The sequence below is a fragment of the Pantherophis guttatus genome, chromosome 2 (genome assembly GCF_059756535.1).
Source record: "Pantherophis guttatus breed Tessera chromosome 2, ASM5975653v1, whole genome shotgun sequence".
NCBI lineage: Eukaryota > Metazoa > Chordata > Lepidosauria > Squamata > Colubridae > Pantherophis > Pantherophis guttatus.
Window position 1 is genome coordinate 124,121,217 of NC_142064.1, and position 18,201 is coordinate 124,139,417.

General features: G+C 39.8%; 1 protein-coding gene across 1 annotated transcript; it reads right to left on the bottom strand.

Moving 5' to 3' along the window:
* Nucleotides 1-11,086: 11,086 nt before the first annotated feature.
* Nucleotides 11,087-17,549, bottom strand: LOC117666612 (microtubule-associated protein 1 light chain 3 alpha-like). The gene is made up of 4 exons (XM_087885147.1): nucleotides 17,489-17,549; nucleotides 16,620-16,675; nucleotides 14,000-14,106; nucleotides 11,087-11,800 (listed from the first exon to the last, which is right to left on the bottom strand). Exons 1-4 carry the CDS (start codon nucleotides 17,547-17,549, stop codon nucleotides 11,617-11,619), a joined length of 408 nt encoding a protein of 135 aa, XP_087741273.1. The 3' UTR covers nucleotides 11,087-11,616.
* Nucleotides 17,550-18,201: the final 652 nt, after the last annotated feature.

An 18,201-nucleotide genomic window follows, 5' to 3' on the forward strand; every position in this document is an offset into this window, starting at 1 on the left:
AAAACTCATGGCTCGGTAGCAATCCACCAGTCTCAAAGCAAAGGTAGGGAAAGAAAATCCAGTTATTGTAGGCTAAATGTTTCTAACTGAGTGCATATCTTCAGTTTACATTGGGTGATCTGCTATGACATCAGAGAAGTTCAGAGCAGATAAATGGGCCAAAGAAGGAAGCAGAAAACAGAAACCAGGGATTTGGGAGGATAGCAAGCCAAGTGAAAAAAGAAGGAAGATAGATAGATGATAGATAGATAGATAGATAGATAGATAGATAGATAGATAGATAGATAGATAGATAGGCAGGCAGGCAGGCAGGCAGGCAGGCAGGCAGAGATAAATGATAGATGATGATAGATATATAGATGATAGATAATAGATAGATTAGATATTTATTTATTTATTTATTGGTTTGATTTATATGCCGCCCTTTTCCAGAGACTCAGGGCGGCTTACAATGCATTAAGCAATAGCCTTCATACTTTTGTATATATCTGCTTAGTAGGGCTTTCGCCCCCCCCCTCTAAGCGGTGTCCTTTTTTATACAAAGTCAGCTTATTGCCCCCACAAACCGGGTCCCCATTTTACCTACCTCGAAAGGATGGAAGGCTGAGTCAACCTTGAGCCTGGTGAGATTTGAATTGCAGGCAGCTGGTGTTACTTAATGTGACTGTTTTGCTTTTCAAAAAGGAAATCAACTGGTTTGGGCAAGAGACATCTTTTCCATCATGTATTATCTGATTCTTTTTATTGGGGATGCTAACCTAGAATCAAAGGTCTTTGGTATTTAAATCAGGAGCCCTACCATTGCCAGGCCATTCCCCTTTTTAATAAATAAATAAATAAATAAATAAATAAATTTCAGATCAATTTTTCAAATTAATTTTCAAAAAAAGTGTAAAATTAAAAAAGCAAAGAAAAAAGAATTTTTAAAAAAGGGAGGGATAAGGAAAAAGCAAAATTGGGGAGTGCACACAAAAAATGAGAAAACACTGTAGAAAAAAGTAACTTCTAACTTTCTTCAATACAGATAGCAATAGCGCTAGCACTTACACTTATATACCGCTTCATAGTGCTTTTACAGCCCTCTCTAAGCGGTTTACAGAGTCAGCATAATGGCCCCAACAAACTAGGTCCTCATTTTACCCACCTCAGAAGGATGGAAGGCTGAATCAATCTTGAGTTGGTGAGATTTGGACTGCTGATCTGCAGTTAGCAATCAGCTGAAGTAGCCTGCAGTACTGCACTCTAACCACTGCTCCACCTCGCCTCTAGATAAAAACCTAAAAATCAATGGCCCTTTGAATTAGAATAAACCATAACAAACAGTACTTCTATTGTCATAAAGAAACCTAATCATCAAAACCCAAGGTTGAAATTTCATTTCTTTCCGTTCGTTTCAAGTGGAAACTTCATGATTGGTTTCCAAGTATAGAAGCTAGATAAAAGTCTTTTCTTCAGTCAAAGCAGTCAATTTCATCATCTCTGCCAAATCCATTAATTTCACCATCCATTTTTCCATTGTGGTCCATATGAGTCCTTCCATCTCTGTACATAGAAAAAAGTTTTAAGTTTGATGGACAAATAGATTGAAAAAAAAATGGAACTTTATTCTTAAAGATGACAACAGCCAACTCTTTACTCTGCCCTTGTCATTCTTCAGAAAATGGGAAATAAAAAAGAATCAATTTGAAGTAAGAACAATACTTTAGTGTCCTTGAGGATGTACAGAGTACTAAACTATTACTGTTAACAGAATAACAGAGTTGGAAGGGACCTTGAAAGTCTTCTAGTCCAACTCCCTGCTTAGGCAGGAAACTCTATACCATTTCAGACAAATGGTTATCCAACATCTTCTTAAAAACTTCCAGCGTTGGAGCATTCACAGCTTACAGAGGCAAGTTGTTCCACTGGCTAATTGTTCTGTCAGGAATTTCTCCTTAGTTCTAGTTAGTTTCCACCTCTGGCTTCTTGTCCTGCCTTCAGGTGCTTTAGAGAATAGCTTGACTCCCTTTTCTTTGTGGCAGCCCCTTAGATATTGGAACACTGCTATCATATCACCCCCTTGTCCTTCTTTTCATTAAACCAGATATACCCAATTCCTGCAACCATTCTTCATATGTTTTAGCCTCCAGACCCCTGATCATCTTTGTTGCTCTTCTCTGCACTCTTCCTAGAGTCTCAACATCTTTTTCACATGCTGCGCCACCATGTATTTTATATAGTTCAGGAAATCAAAAATTCCCTCTCTCTCACTTTCTCTTTAAATACGGATTTTGGCCCCTTCAAAACCGTAAAGGTCTAGCTCTGTATGTATGTCAAGATTGCATGCCTTTTGGCTTTCTCCTAATGAAAACAATTTACTAGCTAGCAAAAACTGTGTGGATATTAAATCTGGTGACCGGAAAGAATTTTATTTGTCTCATCCATGAATGTCTGATGTTGCATGTCATCAAGCATCTTGATTTAAAAATATAATCTTCCAACAAATTAGAACTAGATTATAGAATTCTGGAGATATTAACGATCAAGGATGAAACTATACAATCCTGATCCTCAAAATAATTTAAAGAGGAACTATTGGGGACTCTAAATATTTCTGGAAGATTTTATCAGAGCAATCTGGAGAAGATCTCCAACCATTCAAGAGGTACAAACATGGCTTCAGTCAGCATTTAGCCATATTCTTGCTGACCTTTCTATCACATGCTTACCACTTTTTGTTTTACTAGTTACAATGACACTTAAAGTCCTCAGAAACCAACATGTTTGCTGATCCTTTGAGGATCATATCAACAGTCTGAGTTTGTTCCAGATAAGGCTTTGATAGAAACTAACAGGAAAGCGCTTGAGTATATTCTCCTGTATCTGCCTGGATTGCACAAGATTAAAGAAAATCCTCTCACCACAATCTAATTCCTCCTTTGACCTTAAACACTAGAAACTCTTTTGTAAAAAAAAAAAAAAAAAAAAAAAGTACATCTTAAGTTTCTCAAAATTCTATGATCTGTGCAAGATTTCCACGTTGCCCCATGAGAAGAATTGTGAAATACACAAAGTTTTGTGTTGTTCCCCCACTTTATTTTGTGATCCTAGAATCCATCTCTATCAATTTTGTGAGAAAAATGAGAGAAAATGTAAAACTTCCATCCTAAGAAGTTTTTCTAGTTAACAAAAAGTAAAAGCAATCCCTGCTCTTCTTCTTCTTCTTCCCTCCCCCCAAAAAACCCACATAGATATCTTTACATAGATTCGTTATGGTAGAGGCGTTCTGCCCTCCCTATGAATGGCTTATGAAGGATGTGCTTTCATCTGGCAAATGCCAGTTCCATTTATCCTCATGCACCTAAACTTTATAGCTTTGGGAGAAGGAATTGGATTGATTGATTGCAATCTTGAAGCTTTCTCTTCCTTTTCCTCTGCCTCCCCGACACTCATAACCACCTATTCCATTTCACAACTCAGGCAAGAGATTAGAACAGAACTGGAAGGCAAGAGATACCTTGAGGGGACATTTGGGGAGTCCCTTCATCTGCATTTTATGTTTTGCAAGCCTAGCCCTTTCCTTAACCAGACATTAGGGTGGGCGAAAACTGTTTGTTCCATTCTAGGCAAATAGTAAATTTCCTTCAGACTCCTGGGCAGTGGATGCATTCAGCCCATTTCTCATCCTTTCTTTCCAGGATGATCTAAGAAATGGACTTCACTGCTGAAGGACAGTAAAGCTGAAGTCTGATGGTCCAGATGGTGAAGTAGAATTCCCCCATATTTTCCAATGATTGGTCATACTAACTCAGAGTGGTGAGGACTATCAGCGGGGTTGGGACATCAAGAGCCTTGGTGGCGCAGTGGTTAGAGTGCAGTACTGCAGGCTACTTCTGCTGACTGCTGGCTGCCTGCAATTTGGCAGATCGAATCTCACCAGGCTCAAGGTTGACTCAGCCTTCCATCCTTCCGAGATGGGTAAAACGAGGCCCCAAATTGTTGGGGGCCATATGCTGACTCTGTAAACCGTTCAGAGAGGGCTGAAAAGCAGTGTAAAGCGGTATATAAGTCTAAGCGCTATTGCTATTGCTTTCATGTTGTAGAGGACCATGGAGGCTTTCAGATACACTTGCTTGTTGCATGTTTATTTACATAGTTCTACAAATATGAGGTATGAAAGAGAGAACAGGCATACTTTCCTGGGTTAGGATACATTTACCCTCACTGTCCAAATGGATCCTAACCCACCCCTCACCCCACAATACAACCAAAATTACTCAGCCCACCTATCTCAAGATTGTATCTCCGGGTCCAGCTGGGATTTCTTATCCATGGAAGAGTTCATTCTGCTCTTTTCCTGTATTCTCCTAACACTAATTACCAATGTTCGTGGTATTCACTACCAGATCATAGATAATTGCATTATGGATTGGATTAAAATCCATACTGAAGTGCATTAAGCTGGATCGCAATGGTTATTTCTCTCCTTGTTAGCAGATATAACAATTGTGTGTTGGAAGAACGATAGCTCACTTCCTTTCCAATGAAATCATCCATTAAAAAAAAAAACACCCTGTGATTTACTGGCTGGATTCAGGCAACATACTGGATCATCATTTGTTTTAACCATGGTTTGTTAAATAAGTCACTGCATGGGTTTGCACAGAACATTAAACCATGTATTATGGCTTATAAACACAGTAGCTAGATTCTTCTGTCCAGTCTGCAGAGGCAACGGCATTGAGCTAAAAACTAGTTTTTGAAGGCCAACCTTTTCCCAATTTGCTGGAAAGACACTTGTGACAGAAACAGATGAGCTTGTGGCTGACAGGTTAAATATATGCTTATCAAAACCCCAACTAAACAGACACCAGTATAGAAAGCTCTAAACACTTGCCTGAAAAGGAAGGCAGCAATTGCTGAGGTAAACACTGCCGACAGAAAGATAGATGGGAAAGAGGACATGCAGCAGAGCTGAGCCAATGCAGATCTGGGGGAGGCGGAGAAGGGTGAATGGACAATGTATTGTGCTTCAAAAAAGGGTAACATATGAGGTTGCCCAGTGGGTCATGGTTTGACCTCTGGGAAATTAAAGATGTAAATCCTGCAAGATCTTTAATTCAATACAGTCCACCCGCTGTTTACTAACCAAGTGCATGCACTGCATAGTGATTAGCAAAGCTTAGACTTGTGAAGATTGTCATTTTGCTCTGAGGTTGCAGGTGGTACAGCAAGCTTATACAACTTCTGGTGCCTGAAGTGAAGAGCAGGTGAATTCAATCACAATCTTGTTGGGTAACTCCAGGGGTGGGTTCTACTTACCTTTACTACCAGTTCGCAACGGGGCCGTGTGCATGCACATGCGCAGAAGCTTCGTGATGATGTCAGGGTCGGTGGGCGCAGCCTCCCGCAGATTTTACTACCAGTTCTTGCGAACCAGTCCGAACCGGGGGCAACCCACCACTGGGTAACTCCCTGGCAATCCTAGGTGCCAGACCGCACAATGGGCTACATTCAGTACAGTGAATCAAACGAAGGTCTGACTGGGGAATCAGAAAAGAGCACATCGGTCTTCTGAAATACCGTTTATGATTCTGAATAGCTGTTTTTACAATATTCCTCAAGGGAATAGGAAATCTTGTTGCTGTGGGGGCAATTGCAGGGTCTTGAAAGCTTGTGAAAAGGGTTAGCGCATAACACTACAATGACACACATAAGGCTCAGTAGCTAAAAATATAGTCATTTGCCGCTTGTAGCCCAGAGATGCCAGTCCTGATCTGATGTGTAAAACAGAACAAAATCTTTTTGTAATGCTTGTTTTAATTTTCACAAGCTTATTAAATAAGTCATCAGAAGAGACGTGCCCAACAAGCTGACATTATGATGGAAGTGTAATATGGAAGCAAGGCTTTTTGAGATAGTATTTTACCACAGGGGGTATCAAACTCGCTGTGTCCCATTGCCGTCATGGGAAGTTTCGCAACATTTCTCCCATTTGCGGAGCTGGGGAGGGCGTGGCCTGAAAGTGACAGATCTGGCCCGCGAGCTACCAGTTTGACACCCTTTTTACCAGTTGCATTTTATTATAGAAACCTGGAACAGCTGATAGAGATGCAATCCAGTCCGACCCCCGACCCCCTCCCACACTACTGCTATATCCTACTTCTTTCCTCCTCTCTCCTAGGAATTCAAAAGTGGTGTTGAGATCTAATCCTTTCTGATTTTACTCTGAGTTGTACATTCCTCTTTACTAGCCTTGATGAAGATATCACTGCAGAATTCCAGTTTATGTGGAGGGAATTCTGGAAACAAAGCTTTGCAATTGGGTCTAAAAAAACCACAATCCTGAAACTTATAGATTAAAAAGCCATAATGGTAGATATCAAAAGGGTACCATATAACAGACCTGTTCCAAAAACTACACTTAGTAACCCACTGGAAAAAAATCTAGGGCAGAAAAACATGGATATCGCAGTGGTGAAATGTAAATTTTGTTACTATCGGTTCTGTGGGTGTGGCTTGGTGGTGGTGGGTAATATGACTGAGTGGGCTGGCCAACTTTTTTTTATTTTTTATTTTATTTTTAAAACCATTTTTCTTCAGCTCTTCGGCTGAAGAGGTTGTTAAAAAAAATGATTTAAAGCCTCTGATGATCCCAGCTGATTTGCCTGATCGGCAGAGGCTTTTTCTTTTTTCTTTTTAAGCCTCTGACGATCACAGCTGACTTGCCTGATCGCCAGAGGCTTTTTCTTTTTTTCTTTTTAAAAACATTTTTTCTATTGTAGAAAAAATGCTTTTAAAAATAAAAAAAAGTCTCTGATGATTGCGCGGCTCAGTTGGGTATGGGGGGAGGGGGGCGCCAGGGATTTTTGTTACTGGTTCTCCGAAGCACCCGCCTTCATTGCTACCGGATCAGGCGATCCGGTCCAAACTGGGAGCATTTCACCCCTGGGATATCAGGAAAAGAAGCAAGAACAGCATAGGTAATAATTATTCACATTTCCATCTTGGCCCAACATGTGCTTCCTGAGATTATAAAGCCAATCATTCATTTAGGTTTCTGCTAAAAAAGTAGAACTTTTTTTCTTTCTCATTTGCTTCCATTAGTCTCTGTTCACACAAAATACTAAATCAGGTCGGTGACAGTCTCGGCATGTGCTGAATATAGAAACCTGATCATTTCCATGTTGGGAGGCCATTTTACCTGCCTGGTATCCAAGATTAATTATGGGGTAATGTCCACTCTTTGCGGATTACTGTGTCATCTGCAGCAGAAAGAACAGATTAATTTGCCGGTTTTGTTTTCTGGCTTCCACAATGGAGATAAGAACATTGCAAAATTTATAGTATGTTTTAGCTATTTTCCTTACCGCTTCTACACAGAGATGCAGGAACATGTATGTGAAACCCAGCAGAAAAGGATGGGGAGAAGTGAAACCTTCCCCTCTCCCACGGGTGTCAAACTCGCTGCGTCACATTGCCGTCATGTGACGTTTTGCAACCTTTTTCCCATTCGTGGAGCTGGGGTGGGCATGACCTGCGGGTAATGCATCCAGCCCATGGGCTGCCGGTTTGACACCCCTGCCCTATCCTGTTCCTGGTACCTTTGATTGGGAGAAAGAAAGAACTTCAAAGGTGTTTGAGATTAATAGCCAAACTGGCTGCTCTTGGTATAATTGAAGTAGCCCTCCTCACCAAATAACATCTGTAACAGGAATGGCATTAACTTACCTTTGCTACCAGTTCGCAAATATGAGCATGTGCGTCTCCTCCATGCATGCACAGAGCCTTCTGCACATGCACAGAGGGTCAAAAATGGTGATGATGTCCGGGTAGGCAGGTGGGTGGAGCCTCCCGCCACCAGTGCTACCGTATCGCGCAATCTGGATAGAGCTGGCTGAATTTCACCACTGATCTGTAAGATCCATCAAGTAGATCTCACTTGGCCTCTGGTTGGGGGGAGGTTAAGATTGTGGTTGCCACTGCATGATTGAAGCCCTACACTTTTTCACATGTGTCATTTCATATTAAAAAAAGAAAGTGAGGGAGAGTGAGGTCTTGATCTCATGGCTACGGCCAGCAGCTTGATGATTTGATCTCCACCACAGGGCATCCTAGCCACTATTCCTTAATGGTGCAAACCACTATAGGTGCAAGTGAGTGGCGCCCGAAGGATCACTAGTGCCCCCACGCGCCTGCCATTGACTCCTCTCCAGATCTCTCTGTAACTTTCTTTTGTTTTGTCCCAAAGGTGCTTTTTCGAAAGGCAACTGGACTTTGGTTTTCCTTGAAGAAGTTTTGCTTCTCACCCAAGAAGCTTCTTCAGTTCTTCAGAAGCAGCTTGGATGAGAAGTGAAACATCTTCAAGGAAAAACAAAGTCCAGTTGCCTTTCGAAAAAGCACCTTTGGGACAACCATGACCTGAACGACTGAGAATCTCCAGAGACATTTACTTTCCTTTGCTCTTTCTCTCATCCTCATTTTCTTAATGGCTGCCATCTCGCTACCTGTCTTTCTTGCTGACACACTATTTCCGCTCACTGTCTTTTTCTGCCACCATCTTTCCCTCACTTTCTCCCTCCCGTCTCGTTACTTTCCCTCTGTTGCTTCTGAGAAGGAAGTCTAAGCTGATCCCTCATAGTCAGGATGAGAGTAGGAGGCAGTCACATGGCCATACATTGCCCATCTCTGCTTCAAAGAGAAATTAAGAGGAAATGAGTAAGATTTATGAGAGTCAGTAATTGGGTTATGGCATGACTCTTTAAGGAAGAAAGCATTCCTATCAACAGAAGCAGAAATGTTATTTATGGAATGCGAGAAGGAGCCAAATATCAAAGGGCACATTTTGATATAGGACAATGAGGGGAAATTGTGAGTTATATTAATAGAAAAAATTCTGTTTTCTCAAATCTCTCGAGAGCCCTAATTTCCCAGGATCTGATTCAGTGCTAATGCAATACCCCTCCAACGTACCCATATTTTACAGTTGCAAAATTTAGTGATCTAATTAGACCAACCCATTAAAAGAGGAAGATATTGACTGATGTCACAGAAGCGACTTGGATTTTCCCTCAACCCCATAGGGAAAATATCACCAGCAAATGCACCAGGGGAAGGCATTTTAGGGTTTGTTTTCTTTTTTAAATTACTCTACTCTGTTTGATAGGCCACTGTTTCTATTGCTCGTAAGCTGCTTTGAAAGGATTGTTGGCCTAAAAAGCTGGATATAAATGATTGTGTAATGATTTCATAATATGGAGCAGGAATATGATAGGATCTGGCTGACCGTGCAGCAACAGATTATATTCAGACACATAATTTTTGTGTTGTTTTCTTTAAAAAAGATATGAATTTTTGAGGTGACTGATACTGTGTTTAAAAAAGCAATAGTTCTGTCCCCTGGGGGAAAAACTGACCTGTTTCATTCCCTGCTCAGTTCAAAACATGACACAAAGTATACCTCCCTCTTTCAGAAGAATTGTGTGTGTGTGTGTGTGTGTGTGTGTGTATGTGTGTACATACAATGTCCTTAATGTTTAATCAACCAAATCCAGTTAGATTTATTTAATTGGGTGACAGCTTTCTAGCCAACAACCCAAAGGGATAATTATAACTAAAAACCTATTATAAAGTAACCTAAAGGAAGAGCTTGCATTCTGTCAGAGTACAAAACCATTTTAAGTTGGGAATTTTAACAACATTCCAAGAATGAAGCTACGAGATATTGCTTGCATGATATAGCTTGAAGCCAAAAGAAGCTGCAATACACATAACATTTAAAACTGCCCATGTGTTAAAAATTAGGACAGGAATTGTTGAAAGTCTTCAGTATGGCACCAAATCAAGTCATGTTGACCGGTGTTTTCACAATTGTTTGCCACTTGGTTAACTGAAGAGTCAGGGACTTGGTTACATATCATACTTGGAGGATAGATAGATAGATAGATGATAGATAGATAGATAGATAGATAGATAGATAGATAGATAGATAGATAGATAGATTAATAAGATAGATTGATAGAGATTAATTAGATAGATAGATAGATAGATAGATAGATTAATAAGATAGATTGATAGAGATTAAATAGATAGATATAGATAGATAGATAGATAGATAGATAGATAGATAGATAAATAAGATAGATTGATAGAGATTAATTAGATAGATAGATAGATAGATAGATAGATAGATAGATAGATAGATAGATAGATAGACAGACAGACAGACAGACAAACAGATAGATTAAAAAAAATCAGGATCAATACATTGGGCAAACCCTAGTGTTGGAATTGGGTATCTAAACAAATCTGAAAACCAATAAATCATGCATAAACCATTTATGGTTTAGCAAACTAAGCTAATTATAGAGTAATTTCTCAATAAATCTTGCTTAAACCAATCATAGCTTCACACAATATGCGGATCCACCTACTGTTCAGGCCAATTTGTTGGAGCACATTCTTCAGTCATAGCCTATCCTACTTTTGTACATATTATTGCATCATTGATTTCTGAGAACCTCCAAACTGCCAAGTTCTTGACATGCTTCCTTACTGACCACTGATCCATAAGTCTGTTCAATATATTCAGCTTTTTAATTCTACCTAAGAAGATACTCATGGGCCCAAAAGGATAACCATTTCAGATCCTGAATCGTTCTGAGGACTAAATGATAATAATCTCCCACGTCTCATGGTATTTGTCATGATGACGGACAAGACACTAAGGCCATTTTTTAAAAAAATATGAGGATAAGCCAAAGAGGGATTACTTTATTAACCCACACAGAATCCACTGGGCCAGCATTTCCCAGTGTATCATGTTATCAGATCATACAGTAGAACATCTCCAGCCAAAAAGGCCAGTCATGCTGGCTGAGAATAAATAGAATTTATTCTCAGTACCTTATGCAGCTCATCTAGAAGTCTGCGGATTGGGAAAAAGCCTACAGTACAAATCCTACAAAGGCTTCAAAGGATCTTTGAAAAGAAGTCCAAAGTCAAGCATCCCTCTGCCCCTCTTTTGAAAAGGCAACCAAATGATTATAAAAGGTACCGAGTCATTCATTTAATCTTCTTATCGGTAGAAAAAGAAATAGAACCCTTCTCAGATCAGATATGGAATGGCGCTCATTTATTTCTTCATTGTAATCTTAAGGGAAAAGGGGGTAAAGAGAGGGAGGGATGCAGTAACCAATGACTGTGCAGTTAAAATGTCCACAAGTAGCATTCTCCAGATTCTCCTCCTTAGGTCAACCGGCTTTTTTCCCCCTAATAAAAAGGCTCCGCTCTCAGTGCGCACAATGGGAAGTGAAATTCATTTCGTGAAGTAAGTAAGTAAATAAATAAATAAATAAATAAAACAGTGAGATTAATTAAAAAGAATAAGTTGGCAGTGGATTAAACTAACAACCTGCAGAGTTAGTAAGAACCTCAAAGTCCCACATCCTCCCAAAATTCCATTCAAGTGAAACAGTGAAGTAGTAGCATCAGGAACCAAAGTCATAAGAGAAAATCCTGTGGCTGGCTGCGAAGACCCTCCCATGCCATTCTTGTGCGAAAACGGTCTTTAAAATATTTTTTTTCACTGATTTTTGGCTCTCTGGGAGGCGTGGATCCCACCCTCCTGAGATGGCTTCATTGCTGTTCCAAAGAGACTCCTGCACCAAACATCTCTTGAGAAGCATAGGTCATGTAGAGGAAGCCATCTTCATCCTTGTTGTCATTGTAGATCTCTAAAATAGTCAGACTAGGACAGGGTAACGTTTGATTGTTCACAAGTAAGTAGAAGGCTTGTGTAGCTGTGAGAGACAGCCGGGTTCTGGAGAAGGAGAAAAAAAAAAGGAGATGTCAAAGCAAAATCAGAAGAAAGAAAAGGAATGGGCTGCTGGCTAGATTTGACCCACATATTTCTTGTAGAGTTCCCTCATACACTAATCAATACAATCACAGCATGAGAAAGACAACCTCAAACCAACATAGCAAATACACAATAAGAGCAAAAGCAATAACAGCAATTAATGTAATTTAAGAATCCCAATCATCAGTAGCAGTTAAGCGGTGTAAAAACACTGAAGAGGATTTAAAAAAAAAACATCTGTCAAAATAAAGAGGCTTCCACCTGCCTCTGAAAGGATTGGAGCGTGGAAGGGCTGCACACTCATTTCAAAACTGATTCAGAAGATCTTGTGTGGAGGCCGCACCTCTATTATTCATGAAAACCCACTTGCCTTTTTTTTTTCATGCACAAGCCTAAAAAAACAACAACAGTGCAGCTGCTTTTATGAGTTCCATAATTATTTGCTCCATTAAACAGCAGCAGCTTTTCGGCTCTCTTGCACGCAAGCTTGAAAAAGGACATGGATGACTAAATGAAGAGACTAAATGATTGAAAGAGATGCTTTGCTCACCTGAGGCCCGAAGCACACATTCTAAACCCTTTTTGAAGTGGGGGTGTCCCATTACCATAGGCCCCGGATGAGGGAAGGCAGCACCCCACCAATCAGTTTGGGGTTGCATGAATTCCCACTCCCAATAGTTTTACCCCAGCATTGCCAAGATTGAACCTGGAGAATAAGTTTTTAGTCTCAAGAAAAGGGTTTTCTAGAAAATCAAGACGAGTTCATCCATGCCATGTTAAGTCCCTTCAAATCTGTAGGAAAGTATGCTGAACCTGGATGAGGCCATTACTAGGTCATCTTGGCCCTGCCCACTAGTGTTTTTCCAAGAACATAGGCTGACATCTCCCGTGATGAACTGCTCCTCCATAGAGACACTTCCCATATTCAGTTGCAAGCATGCAAAGCCACATTCACATTCTTGCCCTATATCAGCAAATAGCTTGTCAGGGTTCCAAGTAATACCCCTAACGAAAGAAGACTCTGAGGCTTGAGTTTCCTCAAAGTTCCATATTATTAGAGATGTGATATTGGCACATCTGGGAAAACCCAAATCTGAAAGTTTCCAGGTTTTCCCTACCCCAAAAGAAAGTTCAAGTCCCTGCCCAGCACCCACATGTCCATCACATGATCCAATCAGGCACCATCCAAAACTGCAGATGCCTCCCAGTCACTTCATCACAGCTGCAAGGTGGCCTTGACTCTCTGAGAAAAGAATGTTATTTTGACTACATATTACCCATACTCTATATCCCCCCTCCCATTTTCCCACAGTAGAAAATGTGGCAGGCCTGAAGGCCCAAATGTAAAAGATGGCTTCCAGGTCTGACATGGCTCTTATTTGGTTATTGGGAACAGCATAAGGAAGCAGAGAGAAGTTTTGAGATCCATATTATCAAGATATTTTTTTACTTAAGACATCTTGTTTCTAGTATTACACACTCTTGTTTTAATGGGCCTTTTTGTCAGATGGAAAACATTGGATCTTCTTTTAGAAAGGGTGCAAATTTAAAGAATGTCTATGGAAGGGGTGTCAAACTTGCAGCCTGCAGCCCAGATGCGTCACGTGCTGGCCTTGCCCCCACCCCGTTTAGCAAAGGGGGAAAAAGTCCCGATAAGTCACGTGATGCCACCGTGATGATGCAAGTTTGACACCGGTGGTCTATGGAGATTCTCAGTCATCCACATCATGGTTTTCAACCAACGGTGTTTTTTCAAAAGGCAATGTATTGGTCTTTGTTTTTTCTTGAAGATGTTTTGCTTCTCATCCAGGAAGCTTCTTACTGAAGAAGCTTCTTGGATGAGAAGCGAAACATCTTCAAGGAAAAACAAAGTCCAGTTGCCCTTTGGAAAAGCACCTTTGGGATAAAGAACTCAGAAGCACTGCAAAGTCCATAGACAGTTTCTGCTAACATCAACGATCTATTCTGGAGTAAGAACTATACAGGAGAATGCTTAAACTGAGGGTAATGTGGCTCTAATGTCAATAAGTAAAACCATCTCCTTTTCCTTAGAAACATAAAGGATATAAACAGGATAGCTTATATATAATGTTGTTTGCTTGAGAACCTCAGAATGAAAAGCAATATTCTTCCCATGGCCCAATTCCAGTCCCCATCTACCTCAGAGTGAAAAGAAACTGGGACAGGGATATATCTGGAGAAACCAAAAACTTGATCCGATCCAACTGGGGAAGAGTCTTCTCCTTCCTGTAACGTTCCACTACCACCTGTGGACAGAGGAATTTATTTAATTACCAAGATGCTATAATTCACCTCCAATTATAAGGGTTTGTTTTTTGAAGGGGCAGGTTGGAAGCCATATTAACTGGGCAAGCTGACAGGTCTGTGCAAGGCACTAAAAAAAGATGGACATCTGGAGCTATGCAGAAATTACTCCAAGTTCAGCAGAGAAATGGTTGGGACAAGTTCAATAGAAAGATAAATGTAAGTGCAATCCAGGATTAAGGCCTATTGCTCCTAGAATGGCTTCATAGATGAGATCTTTTATTTTCAACAGCTTTGGGTGACAACAATAGACCTTAAGTTCTGTTTATAACTATAGTTGAGGGCAGAGCTTTCTGGAATGTCAGCAGAGCTGTGGAGGAACAAATCTCTGCCTTGGACTTGGAAAATTAAAATTGGTTTCCATTGATCCACCAACCAGCAGAGTGCTGAAGTGATATTTGTATACTTTTGAAAAATAGTAAATCTTAAATCACATTTGCCTCACATGTGACACCAAGCTATAGTGGTTTCTTCAGCTTGGCATGTCATGTAAACCTTGCCGCGAAATCATAGATTAGCACAATATGCAAATCTCATGACAGCTGATGCTTATAACAATCCTATAAAATAGATTGGAACATTTTTAATTGTCACCTTAGAAGTAATGATTGGAAATTGGATGGCTTGGTAGGTTGTTAGATAGCCAGGTCATCCATTAGGACAAGATCTTGCATTTGATGATGTATACTGAAAAACAGCTTTCAGCAGGTGTGGCTTATATAACAAGTAACATTTGCTGACATTACCTTCTCTATAAATTTTAAAGAAGTAAAAGCTCTTTCCTTCTTTAATATCCAGCCATCCAATATTCCAGGTGTGACTCCTAAATTCCCATAGGACTGAAGCTTTGACATCTTATTTCATACACTGCATGAAATCATGCTAGATTGGTTTTAGCTTATAAATTGTTATCTCGGTATAATATAAGCAACCCAAATCATCTCTAACTTATTCAATAAACTATAGTTTAAGACTTAATGTCTTAACATAGAGACAAAATTGGAATCAGAACTGGAACTTCTTGATTCCAACTAAGTCTTAGCTAGTACTTTACCATGTAGGAGAAACCCTAAATTTACTTGAAGACTCTACGCAATGCAGAAAGGCAACTAAGGCAGATTCTAGCATTTGAAGAATTTAGGTTAAGATCCATGGATTAAGGTAGGCAGATTCAAATCAAGGATTAGTTGATTACAGAATATCATCTGATCCCCCAACATAGGAGCAAAAATGTGAGAACCTTTCCCCCTCTTTCATTATTTTCATTATGTCACATTTCCAGAAGTTGAAATGGACATTAAAACTGAATCATGTAACAATCATTTGTACTGTAGTGCTGGCATCATAGGAGGAAAGCTGTGCTTATTCCATGGTAGCAAAAATTAGGATTCTGATAGCTTTTACCAAGTGTTATTAAAAGGCATAAGCTTTCATGAGCCGCAGCTCACCATCAGATGCAAAGAATGACTCAACTAATGTAGGATTCTTATTGTGGTTTATTTGATAAAAGTTATCAAAGTATCAAAGTTAAACTACGAAGTGGCCTATCATGTGAGCACAGAGTGTCTTTCAATTTCATTCCAAGTCATTCCATCCACCAGCATGATTCCATTTACATGCCACAAAGGTCATTCTGGAAAGTTGGTCAAAGACATAACCAAAGAGCAGTGTGTGGAAATTATTGGAGAAAATCCCTATGCTTGGGACTCCTGGTTTATAATTTTTCTAAAAAAAATATTTGGGTTTTATTTGCAAAGGGCTAGCAATATTAAGGTGACTGGATGCTAAGTTTCATATATAAGAAACTCAGAATCTCAGGTTATTTTTCAATGTCTTTCATTCCTTTTGATGACTAATCTTGTGGCATTTGAAACAGTGAGATTAGAAGTAGAAGGCAGGTTTCCTGTTTCTCATGTTAAGATAAGACTGCCAAAATCAAGGTTTTTTCCTTTCATTGCTCTTGCATTTTATTATTCATCTAGAAGGCATGTTTTAGGAAGTTTGTTCATAAATAGACAGGGCAGGAAGTTCCCAATGTTGACTGAACCAAGTCAAGTCTATTCTGCAGTTTCCAAGCAAAAAATTGGCAGCATAGGAGCAAATTCTAAGTCCTTCCACTTCCCCAAGCCACACTAATCTAGCTAGTTTGTGGTTTACCATGGTGGGCAAATGTTAAGCTGATGTGACCCAAAAGGTAAAATACCAAACTGACAAGAAAGCCAAGATTTAGGCTGTCGGGCCTCATCGTTATTGTTGAATCTACAGTATGTCACAAGACAATTGGATGAATAGGATAAGTTTTTGTATAACACTGAAGCTTCTCCACAAAATAGAAGTTCCTTCTCCAATTACTTATATCTTCAGTTAATGGTATTGTTTCATTTGCTGAGCTCTTGGAAGTTACAGCGAAAGTGGAGTCATTCTATCAAAAAGGGGAAAAAAGAATTTTGCTTACCGGAATTTTATTGGGATACTTCCCCCGAATTTCTGTTGTCTCATTTATCCGAGTTGCTAAAAAAACCCAAAAACCCAGACATATATATTCACACAGTAGCTATAGGAATTTAGGAAAATTCAACCCATAATATTTATTTATTCTGTCCCAATTTACTTCAGAAGTTATAAGAATGCTTGCCTGCATAAACCAAGTTACTCCACCCAAATAGAGATGTTGAAATCACTAACTTTTCCCATGTTTTAGCCTAAGAAGCAACTTTTTTTTAAAAAAAGTGTAGAGTGGTAAAAATGGAAGAAAAATCACATAAAAATATGCAACTGTGGCCCTATAGATGCTACAACTCCCATCGTCTCACTATGTTACGAAATTATGTCATATACTAGTTGGCAGTGTTCTCCACCTCTCTCTGATGGGTCAGGTGCCCCATTTTCTTTAACAAGATTCTTCTGTTCTATTTCCGACAGCTTCCTTAAAGTCAGTTGGAATGCCAACTGTCAGGAAACGTTTCCCTTCGTTAATTCTTGCATTCTATGCAGCTCCTATGAATTAGCAGGTAGAACAAAGAGGTTAAAATGTTTTACACCTCATAGGGCTTTCTGGATCAATCACCATGTTGCAACCTAATCTAACTTGCAAGGTTCATGTAAAGAAAATAAATAGAAGAACAGGGAGCATTTGGGTGAAGGAAAAGCAGAACTGAAATGTTAAACAGATCTAACAGCCCCGTTTCGGAAAGAGAATCCAAAAATACAATGTTAGATGGATGAGTAGATTAGAAGAAAGCAGGAAAGTGAAAGAAAATTAGGAGTTTCCATGACAGTCTATTATATAATCCTAGTCTCCCTTTGAAGCAACAGTCCTTTTACCAAAACTTTTCCTCTCCTTGAAGGGACGGTTTTCACACTGGTATCTTTGCATCTTCAGCATGTTGTAAAAGGTATTTCTCCTGCCAGATCGTGCAATTCCTGCTTCCCTAAACTCCTTCCTTCCCTACCTCTGTTATTTCCATTTAATGTAAGTCTAAGCAGCTCATTTATTAAGGCAAAGTTGGGGGTGGAGCTTTTTGAGGAAGTGGCAGCTGATTGTGGGAAGGAAGAGAAATCCCACTGCAATAGAGCAACTTGGTTACTGGTGAGCTTCCAAGTACCTTACCTCGTCTGGACCAGCTGAAAGATAAGCTCTTAAAGTGGTATGTAGAGGAACAAATGTCCTTTTTGTCTCTTAAATCTACTGCCCATCCACGTTACAATACATATATGAACTATGCTCTCACTGCTTCCCATCTTTCTCTCTTTCTCTCTACACAGAAACACATGCTTAAGGGTGGGGAAAGTGTGGTTCTCCAGCAGTTCTCCAGCAGTGGTTGATTTTAGTAGCCTCAACCATCTTGGCTGATGCTGATTGATGTGGGGAACAGGCTCTTAACAACCTGGATTTAGTGCTTTGGTCCTATTCTGACAAAGTGGGAATTAGTTCTGTGTAAGCGTGTGCAGGACTGGGTGCTAGGTTTCTGCATAGTTATGCAAGAATAAACTTCCAGTGAACTCAGCAAAGATTAGGATGCTGCTGATGTGTTTGG

What these genes read in the sequence shown, in the direction of transcription:
- LOC117666612 (XM_087885147.1), bottom strand. Translation starts at nt 17,549, where the DNA reads ATGCTGAAGATGCAAAGATACCAGTGTGAAAACCGTCCCTTCAAGGAG. An exon ending in CAAGGAGAGGAAAAGTTTTG is followed by an intron (nt 16,676 to 17,488) that starts GTAAAAGGACTG and finishes GGGTTTTTTTAG; the next exon opens with CAACTCGGATAAATGAGACA. An exon ending in AGTATCCCAATAAAATTCCG is followed by an intron (nt 14,107 to 16,619) that starts GTAAGCAAAATT and finishes CTCTGTCCACAG; the next exon opens with GTGGTAGTGGAACGTTACAG.